At 43.2% G+C, this 12,158-nt stretch overlaps 1 protein-coding gene across 1 annotated transcript; it reads right to left on the bottom strand.

Annotated features, from left to right (window-relative positions):
• Nucleotides 1-230: 230 nt before the first annotated feature.
• Nucleotides 231-12,023, bottom strand: XPC (XPC complex subunit, DNA damage recognition and repair factor; the record flags this gene model as incomplete). The annotated part of the gene is made up of 16 exons (XM_082004385.1): nt 231-443; nt 1,112-1,201; nt 1,758-1,851; nt 2,079-2,248; nt 2,752-2,886; nt 3,288-3,369; nt 3,631-3,791; nt 4,242-5,177; nt 5,623-5,712; nt 7,062-7,182; nt 7,396-7,553; nt 8,055-8,139; nt 9,085-9,208; nt 9,994-10,121; nt 11,025-11,223; nt 11,927-12,023. The coding sequence occupies 16 exons, from the start codon at nt 12,021-12,023 to the stop codon at nt 231-233; spliced, it is 2,883 nt and encodes a 960-aa protein (XP_081860511.1).
• Between the last annotated feature and the right edge of the window lie 135 nt (nt 12,024-12,158).

Below are 12,158 nucleotides of genomic sequence, written 5' to 3'. Positions count from 1 at the left end.
GATCTTCTCAGAAGGTACAACTGTACATCTGCTTCTCCTAAGTCCAAAGATAAAAGGATAAACCTAATTACCTGTGATAGCAAAAGAAACTCTTGATATTGCATTAGGTTGGTCCCTGACTGCTCAGAAACACCAGTGCACAGGAAGACTATGTCCTTAACTAGCGAAGGATACCTTTGTTGTGACTATTGATCTTGCATCTAGAAACGGCAAAGAAACGCTTGTTCTGATCACAGTTTCTCAAAAGGGAACAACTGTGCTGCTTCTCCTTTCTTTTCTCGCTTGCTCTTTCTGGTTGTCTTCTCTTCTTTTTTCTTCTCTAACTGGCGATTTTGGGGCCAAGAAATGGCCACATTCCCTACTGCACTCTCTGAACTCGGACCTCCTTCTTCATCGGAAGAGAATCCAGCTCCCTTCTGTGTCTCAGGTGCCAATGGCTCAGTCTGAAAAAACAGGTGTGAAAATTGAAAAGTTGCCCTAGAAATCACTCATAACTACCCCTGCCTAAAAGGGCTTGTCTTCTGTAATGTCATGAAGTGTCACTGTGATGGAAGTTGGTTGCTCTGGTTTGGGCTTCTTGCCCAAAGCAGTGTGCTTCTCTTTCTGCATGTCAACCATTCTTTCAACACAGGCAAAGTATTTTTGATGATGGAAGAATAAAAATAATCCTGCTTTAAAAAGATAAAGCTTTTTACCTTTCTCAATGGGGAAAACATTAAGAACTAAAACATCTGACTTCCTAACAAAAAGCAGCCCACTCTTATCCTGGTAGCTACCTGGCTGGCTTGGAGGAATTAATCTACAAAGGGAGTATGTCAAAACAGAAAATAATACTGAAAAAAATGATGCTTTGGGAAACATTGATCTCTTGTCAAACAATAATGAATCTTTCACGGACATAACCACATCGAATTTCTGGTGTAGGTTTTTGTTTTTACTAGTGGCTAGTCACATGCTAACAACAGGAAATAAAAGGATTTTTGAGCAACTACACTCTAGAAGTTCTACACTCTACAGCTGGAAACGTGACACATTAGAAATTCTGGAAAGAGGTATCTTGGTAGAGAAATATCATCCTGCAAAAGAAATCACTAACAGAAATGCAGAACACCTTGATGGAGTAGCGTTGCTTCAGTCTCTCTCTGATGAGAAGTCCTTTCGTCAGCAGCTTCCAATTCCCCAGAGCTCTTTTCTCACGCTTCTGTGTGACATACAGTTATTGAAAAGAGAAAAACTTACTATTATGAGTTTCAATGTATTTACGCCCACACAAAATGGAAGTTTGAAGATTTTAAACTGCTATTAAAAAGAAACACGCCAACTTAAATGTGTCACATTAAAAGATTATAGGCTAGTAGGATTCTTGGGAGTAAAATGCATTTGTGTCCAATTATCTGCTAAATATATCAATTACTGTCCCTTTCTAATGTGCACCCTGACTGTGTAAATTACACCAGAACCACCTCCAACACTTTATACTTATACAAGTATTCCTCATTTTTGTTTCCCAGCAGCCATGGAAAACTATTCCAGAGTATGTACCGTTTCAGATATTGCTACACACTTGTACTGCATCCCTCTGCAGTCTGGACAGCCAGCCCCCAATGGGGCATTTGGGGGATGCAACTAGCCCTTCACGGTCACAGAGCTCTGTGTCTGTTGCTTACACAGCCCACCCTTGTTTGATTGTCCAGTTTAAATGGAGTTTACTTACTTAATAAATGTAACAATAAAGAAGTTGCAAAAATAATTCTCACCTCTCTCTCCTTCTTTTCTATTTCTGCTTGTTCATTCTCCCAGGCAGCAATGAGGACCTCTTTATACTCCTCACAGACAACGTAGCCATCGGTACTAGGAAGGAGAACACAATCCTCTGTCAGCTACTAGAAGAAAAAAAGAAAGGGAGCAAATGCCTGCTGACCCAGCCAAACCAAAAGCTACTGAATACTGACAGAACTGTCAATACCTGTCTCATAGGATCTAAGTGTGTAACTCATCACATGTACTCCTTAACACAGGGTATACAACTTCTGCAGGACATCAAAATCTGTCAGCTGCCACAAAGCAGCTTTACGTACACTGGGTGCGAGTAGCCACCATGAAAATCAAATCCAGTGATGGCTTGAGCACAGTCGATGTCCAACTTCCGCGCCAATCTGTTCAGGTTTGAGAGTCTCAGCTGCACACAGCCAATGGGTAACATGGATGGCAGGAAGAGATAGACATTTCCATATTCATTCCGAGGAACCTGTTATCGCAAAATTAAAGAGCAATGGTGACACTCCGGCTCTCTGGAGAGAGGTGAAAATCCCTGCTGCAACGCAGGGACTCTCCCTTCCTTCTGCCCTGCTACATTCCACTCCAGTATTCGATTAATATTCACATGACAAGTCACAAGCCTAGATTTTAGCTGCATGGTTATCTCCTAGCTATGTTCTCTGCCCAGGCCTTGTTACTCAGACTGTAATGGAGAGAATTAGCAAAACAAACATGGGCTAGGCAAATTAGATGAGCAAAATTATAAAAATTTAGCAGTCTGCATGGCTAGCCCCCATTACTTGTACTCGGGAAAGAAAGGTCTAAATGCAGTTTTGACCATTTCCTCTTGGATACAGTTACCTCAGAACTCTTAATCCTGAATCCAGATGTTATTGACTGATCCCACCTCTGAAACATGCAACTTCTAGAAAAAATAAAGCTCACAGCTCCATACAAAACACTTTCACACCAGCCCTCTGCCTCCCTAGCTACCTTTCCATCCACTGCCACAGGCGGCTGATAATCCTCTGTCTGCCAGCGACCAAACAGCGCCAGATCCTCCCTGTCCCTGTTTGCAGGCTCTGCAAGGCGCGCCTTCCTCGCCTGGTTGGAAAATCCTTTCACCATCTGTGCAAATAAAATTACCAAGTCTGTAACACCACCGCAAGCTGCCAGCGATTTCAGACTTTCCCAGGACATCAAAGGATAAGGCTCTGGGGGAGAAGAAATGTCTGTTTCCTATCTTCAGTGTCCACTGCCTATAAAGGATAACCCATAAGCCCTTGGAGAAGTTAAAAAGGGTTCTGCTATATACCATTGGGGTGGGAAGAACAGATAGCTGGGCTTTGGGTAGTACAAAGCAACTACAGGCACGGTAGGTGGACAGATTCATGATGCAGCTACCACAAACCATGCAAGCAAGCAAGAAATCCACATCTGCTGACAGAGAGAAGGCAAAAACCAAAACAGAATTCAGCTTGAATTTAGAGGGCAGACATGTTGCACAGGAGGAAGTCAAACCCTCTTACCTTGTAAGGCACTTCTCCAATTCTCACCACTCGAGCTTGCTTTAGCCAAGTGTCCTTGGAGTGCAGCGTGTGTACACAGTCTCTAAAAAGACCAGAAGGAAGCAACTGTAAGAGTTTTGAAATATCTCCATAAGAGACTTCCAAACTGTTATTCACATGTTAGGAATGGTAAAAAAGCTGTATCTAAGTGATATGCAAATACTGCCCGAGGAGCTAAATGCCTCACCCTGTCTATGCACATGGCCTAAGACGACTGCTGATACCATCATGGTCTTTACATGAATTAGCTCTTAAATTTATTACAAAGATCACAGTTGCACATGACACCATGTGCACCACTCACCTGGAGTAGACAGCTTCTCCCCTGCAGTACCCTAGGATAGCAGCCGATTCAGGATAGATTGCCTGATATTTCAAGAGGTGCCTCTTCAGTGCATAAAGAGGGTGGTTTTTGTACTCTCCAATTGCTGTTGGTAGAGGCTGATCTTGAAGCTTAACTTGAAACTGTAGGAATTATACAAAGAGGAGTGATTTCACAATGCTCTTGCACTACCCTTTGCAAGAAAGTAAGAATGATTATAGCATGGATCAAAGGAAAAAAAACAGCAGAAACTTAATCAGATGAGCCAACAGACCAAAGCATTCTTGTTGCAAATAGGTACTTAGATGTGTACGCAGATCTACATATGTTAAAGACTATCTCTGAGAACGGTAACGCTAAACTGTACAGAAACCACAGTTTGCAGCATGGGCTGTCCTGTACTTTTGCTATCCAGATTTCTCTGAACAGCCTCCATTTGATATTATTTTACTCTATCATTGTACATTCCCTTTAAAACATGCTCAATCTGAACATTTCAAGCTCAAATACAAACTTCCTTCCTCATGATTTGGCCTCAACAAGAATCCAAGGACTGGACTCCTGGCACTAAATGTCCTGAAATTGCCATTTACCTCATTTTCCTCCTTCTTGTCTCTTTCCACATAGGGACTTTTATATGGCTGCAGTGTGTCTTCCCACCACTCAGGGTCCACACGGCTCTTCCTTGTTGCAGTCATCCACACTGGGTCATATCTTTGTGTCACATCCCTGATGCTCCCATCATTGTCGAATCCCACAATGTAGGACAGTGGCTTTGTGGCATATGTGAAACACAGCTGGGGCTGGCCAACATTGCCATGAACACAGTCTACACACACCCACTTGTCCTCACGTTCAAGGAAAACCTCCAGCCACTGGTCTGTGCCCATTACGTTCCTTACTTCCTGCTGTCCATCATCCTCATCACTAGAAATTATTTTGCTTCTCTTTCTCTGTGCATGAGGCAAGGCTGGAGCTGTACTTTTTGCTGGCCTAGGCTCAGCTCCGTATGAATTTTTGGATAGCCTTGATTCTGAAGTCTCAGTTTTTGGGCTTTTTATAGCCGTTACCGTTGACTTCTTGCAGCCCAGTGAGCTCCTCCGCCTTTTAGAGACAGTTTCAAAATCTTCATCAGAGAGATCACCCTCCTCCTCTGAAACCTCAAAGTCTGAAACACTGCCCTCATCACTTCCACTCTCTTCTTTGTAACACACTTTGGAGGCCACTCGTCTCCGGCGATCATTTTTGGGCCTGACTGGCACATCTTTTTCTGCTAAGCAGTTCTCCTCGTTACTAGATTCCTTCTGCTCCTGGATGCCCGCAGTCAACTTTGACTTGCGTGTCCTTTTGGTCTGAGACGTTTTGTGTTTCTTTGGCTCCTTGTTGTCGTCTTCGCTCTCTGAAGATTTTTCATCCTGTTTGGCTTTTCTGTAGGGGCATTTTTTTGCCACAGCTTTGGGTGTTGTGGCAGAGCTCTCCTGCCTCTCAGAAGTACCTCTGATAGACTGCCTCTTGGATGAGCTTTTTCCCTGCAAAGAAAGATGCCAGGTCACCTTTATTACCATGGCTAAGGATATGTTAAAAAAAAGACTGAAATCAGCACGAGGTGCATGCAGACCAAAGGTTGGCAGGCATGGTCAATGCGCATGTCTTAGGGACTTGACAACTTCAGGGAAAATGGCTGAAAAGAGGTGTACTCAAGCAGCAAGTGTTTGCTGTCTAATTTTTAAAGAAATTTAAAACCACTGAAGCGTAAGAAGTCCTTGCTGAAACACACAAAATGGGTGGTTTTTTAAAAGGTGACACCTAAAAATTTTTTTTTCATCTTCTGCACTACAGACGACAGAACATTGTCATCACCCTGGTTCATGCATTAAGTGATTCACTTCAAGCTGCAACAGACAGAAAGTTTTTTCAATCCCATTCTCTAAACCAGTAGCCCATTCCTTATTCCCAACACCCAACAAAATCTACCTTTGCTCTTATCTCCTTGAGAGGAATGGGCTGAAAAGACAGCACGAGGCGACACAGCAGCTGCAATGCTCGCAGAATAATTAAAAATATCTGCAAAAATAAAAATAAAGCATGTTTAAACTTTTTTCAAGGTATATAAAAAAACCTCTTGAAACTCTTTTACAGTCTGGGTTCTGTCACAAATCATTTTCAGTCCTACTTTTTACCCAGTGCTGTATACACTGACACAGAGATGTAAGTAGCCCAGTTGCTACAGTATTAAAGCACGGCACAGTATTCTCTGGCTCTTATTTATGGTATTACTGTGACAGGGGTACTGCTGTTAGCTCACAGATGAGGGACCAATTCCTAAAGGGGCTAAATGAATGATCCTGCTGGAACAGACACAGCAATTCAGCCAAATCCTATCTACCCTATCAGTTCTCTCACTCTTGAGGAAAACTGAATGAATCTAATCCTCCCAAAGGTGGCCAAAGCCAACCACATCCCATCAGCTGGACCCAGAAGAAACACCAGTCATTCAGAGAATGTCATTACAGTCACAACTGAGTGGCTAACAGCTGTGACCTGGCAACTGACTTCCTGCATGGGACTCAAACGGAAGCTGCCTATGCAAACCTTGCTTTGTCTTTTCCTCCTGTCCCAGGAAGTGACATCTTTGCATTTCCACACCAAGGCTGAAAAAGCTTTGCAGCAGAGGAGCTGCAACATCCCACTTTACCAACAACAGGGCAGAGCTGCAAGCCACGCACCTGCAAAGTAGCAGCTCATTTCTGCTGTTCCAAATGTCCTCTGTCAATTTGATCTCCTGTGTTTCCCCCTCCCTCAATTCTTTTACTAAATCTCTCTGTGACTTGAAGCAACTGACTCCACTTCTTCCCTTAATCCAATTCCACCACAAAATGACTGTAGAGTTGAAGTTGTTTTGAAGCCTTGTTCTTGGGCTGCCTTAAATCAAAGTTCAATTCCTTTCACCTTCAACGGTGACTTATAGTAACAAACTACCAACTTTCTAACTCAAAGATCTGTAAAGAGTTTCTCTGGCTGCAAGTAAGCCCAAAAATTTCCTCATTCATATTAGTACTTAAGAAGAAATATATTAAGCTTGTTTTCTTTGATCTACACTGTCAAAGCATACTGAGGAACATGTAGCTCTATGCACTATACATAAAGCCAACCACAGCAGAACACGGAGCACGCAGCTGACACCAACCAGAACTAGAGGTTCCAGTTAGGCACAGTTCAAATTGAGTAATTTAATCACAGAAGGACTACAGATAAAAATACAACAACAAAAAAGCCACAGAATCACCTAAGTCACCAATTTTTTTTCTGCAAATCCATCCCTCAAACACCACTTTGTGTAAAACCTGACAGCAGTACAGCACTGATCTAGCATGCAAACTCAGCAGCTAACCCTGCACTTCACAGTCACTTACATGAACCAACTCTTGATCATCTTGTGCAGAATAGACGGCAAAGCGCCTCTCCAAGATCGACTGAAGGGGCTCTCCTTTTTCAGTGGAAAGCTCATCATTGACAGTGAAGGTTCCAACAAACCTGAAATATGAGACACCTACTTACTGTCCAGTGTGTGTGACTGTATTCTTAAACTTCATAGTTCATAATTTCCTTCTGTAAAAAGGACAGATTCTCACCCTTGTATTTAAAATCAGAAAAATCATTGAAAATTGGTAATTACATTTACCCCTCTCCCTGAACCCTGGCTCTACGTTCTATGTGACAGCATGATTAGGAGAGAGAGAGTTTTACCATTTCACCAAGTTGGAAAGGTAGAGAAGGTCCACTTGGCCTGCAGGCACTTTCGTGAAGTGGGTGGGGATGATGGATAGACCAATGGCATGAAGATCTGGTTGGCTGCAGATCCTGTTCCTATAGAAACCATTTGCTAATAAACACAAGAGGTGAACCTGAGAGAAAAAAGGTTTCTATAGTGAGTTCACAAGAGGTTTTCTTCGCTAGAACTATTGTCCATGGTATAGACAAGGAAGGCCTTACTGCTCCTTTTAAGAGAGACAGGCAACAATGAAGCCTCTCAAGCATACACAGGGAGGACACAGGGCTGTCTTCAGATCACCATCAGAAGACAGTAAAGCCTCGAAACCCCTATCAGTGTCTCCTGCTCTACATGACTGAGTTTAACGTCGACAGAATGACCAGATACACACTCAATGGAGAAATGTACACCCTACTCACATCTGCTTTGATTTAGACTTTTACTAATGCAGTTATTGATGTTTCTAACCTACAGTTTAGGAAAAGTCTAATGAACATTTGTCAGGACTACAGCCTTTTTGTTTTTTTACTTCTAGCCATAGCTCCAAATTATTTGATCAAAATTAGTTTCTTTTTCTTTATGAATCAAATTTATGCTCAATTTTTTCCCTGCCAGATTTCTCTGTGACCAATACCTTATGTGTGTCCTCACGAACCTCCTTGCTGAAACGTTTCATCATTCTTCGAAGATACATCTCAAACTCGGCTTTCCTTTTTTCTCTGCACAAGATTACAAAAGAAATGGATGTTGTGGGTTTTCCATGGACTTGCCTTTCTAGATTCCTGAACTGGATCAGTTCACAAAGAGAATCCATCCCAGAGAAACTTCTGTGCACACTTACAAAAGTTTAGTTACTGGCCATGTGAACAGGCATGCAGGCTACATACGACTAATGAACTGCACATACCTGACTACTGAGAGCTTGGGTATACTCAGATGGCCTAAACTCCACCTAACTTCATGTGCCTAAAGTTTCCTGCTTTCCAGGCAGCTTAGGACAGCTCCATACTAAACTTATAATTCACCGTCTGACTTGTTTGACTTCTAGATGACTGCTAGCATTCAGATTCCTGAAAAAATGGTTTTCTCTTCATTGATGAAGTCTTTCAACTTAGACGCAACAGATACTCTGGTTGCTTTGTTATGAAGGGCTGGCCTGGGACAGTGCCCACCCTGTAACAGCATGAGGTATCATCAGGCCTCCAGCCACTGCACAACGAAGGCTTTCCTTGGTACAATGCTCCCAGATGCCGAGGGCATTCATTTGACCCACCTATTCGCACCTCAGGTATGGGCACACACAAGCTTCCACCTGAGCTGTTAAGATAATTACAGTACAACCAGCCATTCACCCACAGCTCTCCTTGAAGAGAGCTACTACCGTCCCTGGCTTGGAGATGTAAATCTTAAAGCACAACAAAGTCACACACTTGATTTTCAAGGAAGCTGAAAAATCTCTATTCCCGCCAACTTCCACTGAAGATTTTGGTAAAATTGTCAGCATGTAAACTGTTCTCCATCCCATGACCTCGCATCATTTCAACTCAGCAGTCTGCACAAAGTAGGCATTTCCACCCAGAATAGAGCAAGTCAGTGACAGCCAAGACTTAGTATATTTTTAACTTCATCCTTTAACAGCCCTCTGCTGCCTTCTCTGTTCTTACCTCCTCTCTCTTTTCTTCACCTGCTCCGGGGTTTCAATCTCTATCTCGACAGGATTGCTTGGCACCATCACAGCCGGAAGAACAGCACCATCTTCTAACTTATCTGTGGCAGGTTCCTGGAGTTCTGGAAAAATAAAATATTACTAAATGATAAGTAAACATGGAATAGATGCCACAAGGAGGTCTGACAATGGGATAAGAACCTACAAACACAACATCCTCAGTAATTAGCAGCTCCTGGATCTTCCATAACACTGTGTGTGCTCAGTTATTTCAAATAACTATGGGATGCCAGTCACCTGCTGTTGAGGAATCAGCTCAGCACAGTCTAATAGCAAGTGACTTACACAGGCAAACTCAATCAGGAGAAAGGTGAATGAAGCAGATGTGACTTGAAGGGTACTTGTAGAAAAAAATTGACAACTGTTCACTTTAGAAGGCAGCAGCAAAATACAAAGATTATGACCATCATAATTCTTATCAATTTTTTGATGGCCACTTAACTGAACAGCTCAGTTGGTTTCATCTCCACTCTCCTTTACTAGGAAGTTGTCGTTTTGAATCTTCAACTCATTCTTAGCTGCTCAGTATTAGACAAAACAAACAGCTGAGAAAGCGCTTGGTGCATGGTAGCATAATTTTAACATAAGCCAACAAACAGTCAAATTCAAGGCACTACCATGAGGTCAGTAGTTGTCTGGTTTTTTTCTACTTTGGAGCCATTCTAAAAGGTTATGAGAGATGAGATTTTAACGATACAGATATGCACATGGAGTATACTTCAGGTATAGAGAGTATATACATTTACCTGAATCCAAATAAGAAATGGTTCAAAAATCAAATTACAAAAAAAATAAACTGTGTATAAGAATATTTACTCCCTAAAATGAATAAACATGCAATTGTTACCTTCCACGTCCTCCCATTCATCTTCACTTTCATCACCATCATCGTCAGCATTGTCTTCATCCATCTCTTTTTTAACAGGAGATTCTCTCTTCAACTTTCTCTCTTTCTGAAGGAGCTTCAGCGAGTCACTGTTAAAGTTATCAAAATGGCTTTAGTATGAGGAAGTGTGTTTGTTTATTTAAGAAAAATAGAGAAAGAACACACTAAAAATACAGAAATAAATGAAGCATGACCTCTGCATCAATAAGAACAGATTGAGTATTTGACAATTAAACCACAGATACCTTCTCTGTAAAGCATAGTCTTTGCCATGGGTTCAATGCAGCAACACTTTTTGAGTACTAACTTAGGTCCTGGTTCTGCAAGGATGCTTACAAAGATGCCTGAACCTACAAAAGGCCCCATCCTTTACAACACCTTGTACAAATGAGTCCTTGGAGAAATGTCTCACTGAATCATTTGTTCTTACTGAACCTTCAAAGTGTTCTGAAAATGGGAGTGTTTCTGTTTCACTGCACTAATATCAAAGGCTCTAGCTGGCCAGTGAAACGAGACCAATTAGTTTAATTTATTTTTATTAATTCATTTGCTATAGCAATCTCCATGGGCAGATCATGCTGATATTATATTTGGATTCCAAAAAAACACTAAAGAATGATATATTTAATGACTTCTGCTCATCATTTTAAACCCAAATCTCAGGCCAACATTTCTTCTATTCATGCTGGATTCCATAAAGTCTCCCTAGTCCCACGTAAAAACTGTAACAAATGAAACAGAATTTTATATTTAAACCATTGAATTTGAAAAGGCTCACATATTAGCTTCCCATACAGACTATCTTCCTCCAGACTGACTCTGCAATGAATAAGATAGTACTTCTGTCCAGCTGTGGGACACAAATGTACTAAATTGTACTGATAGCCTAAAACAAACTGCTCACATGCACATAAGCAACACTGAGCCCTAAACAAATAAAATGTAACCATGAAGAGAGAGCTCCCATAGACTTGAATGATAAGTAAACTTACCTGCACGTTTCCTCTTTGTTACCATTCCCTTTATTTCCAGTATTTTTTTTATTTTCTTTTATTAGTGATTTTGCCTCTTTTTGTTTTGAAGGCTTATTTGCTGAGTTGGAAGCTCCAGTATCACAGTCGTCTTCCTTCTTCCTAGCCAGAGCTTTTGAGTTGCTCTTCTTTATACTGGGTTTTTTCTCTCCAAAACCATCTGCACGGGACAGAAGAAAGGAAGATATGTTAAAGGACGAAGTTTCATCTCCATGGCAATCAGATACCTCCATGGACTTCATTAGAGCTAGCTACAGAAGAAAGTGAGCACTAGTGATGAGCATGTCACTGTTTCTGAATAAACAGGTAAGAATTGGATGAGACCTGTTTAGGGAAAATACTTTAATAATGTAATGCACAAGAAGTACATAAAGATTCCCGTAGACCTACCAATGGCGTCAGCGGAAAAACAAGCATCGTACTTGTCGCTTACAAGAAATTGTTATTCTGTGAAGCTGCTCTGGAGAACTTTTTCAGGGCACCTCCGGGGACACGGACCAGCATGTCACGGCCGCCCGTGTCCACAGTCCCGCCACGGCTGAGGTGCGGCGAACCCTTCCCGGGTCGCTCAGTGCCTGACTTTCAGCCTTTGCCGGGTGCTTCCAGAGAGCGTGCGGGCCCCGCCGGACGTTCCCTACACGGATTTAAAGCCCCGATTTCTGTGACAACAGTCACCCACGCCTGCAGCCTGAGGAAGCGACCCCTTCCCTCACGGGGGCTGTCGAGGTCCAGCGCCGCGCTAAGGGCGAACTGACACCCGCTGCTCCCCGGCCCCGCCCCGCGCCGCGAAACGCCAGAGGCCTGGAGCCGCCCCAAGCCCCGGCGATGGCGCAGCGCCCGACCGGCCTCCCGCCCGCTCTCACCTTCCTCCTCTGGCTCGTCCCGCGGCGCCGCCAGCGCCCCGGAGCGCCTCTTGCTGGCAGCCGCCGGCCGGGGCGATGCTTTGCGCTTCCTGGCCATGGCGCTGCCCCGGCGGCGGGCAGGCCGCGTCCCCCGCCGCAATCCCCGCCGGCCACCGCCCCCCGCCGCGCCCCGCCCCCGTCGGAGGGGAAGGGGAAGGGCCATAAAGTCTCGCGGGAGAGCGCGGGAGGCGGT

The sequence above is a fragment of the Phaethon aethereus genome (assembly GCF_964289735.1).
Source record: "Phaethon aethereus genome assembly, chromosome: 11".
Classification (NCBI taxonomy): domain Eukaryota; kingdom Metazoa; phylum Chordata; class Aves; order Phaethontiformes; family Phaethontidae; genus Phaethon; species Phaethon aethereus.
Note: the sequence above shows the minus strand (reverse complement) of the source record. Positions and strands in the feature narration are given on the sequence as shown.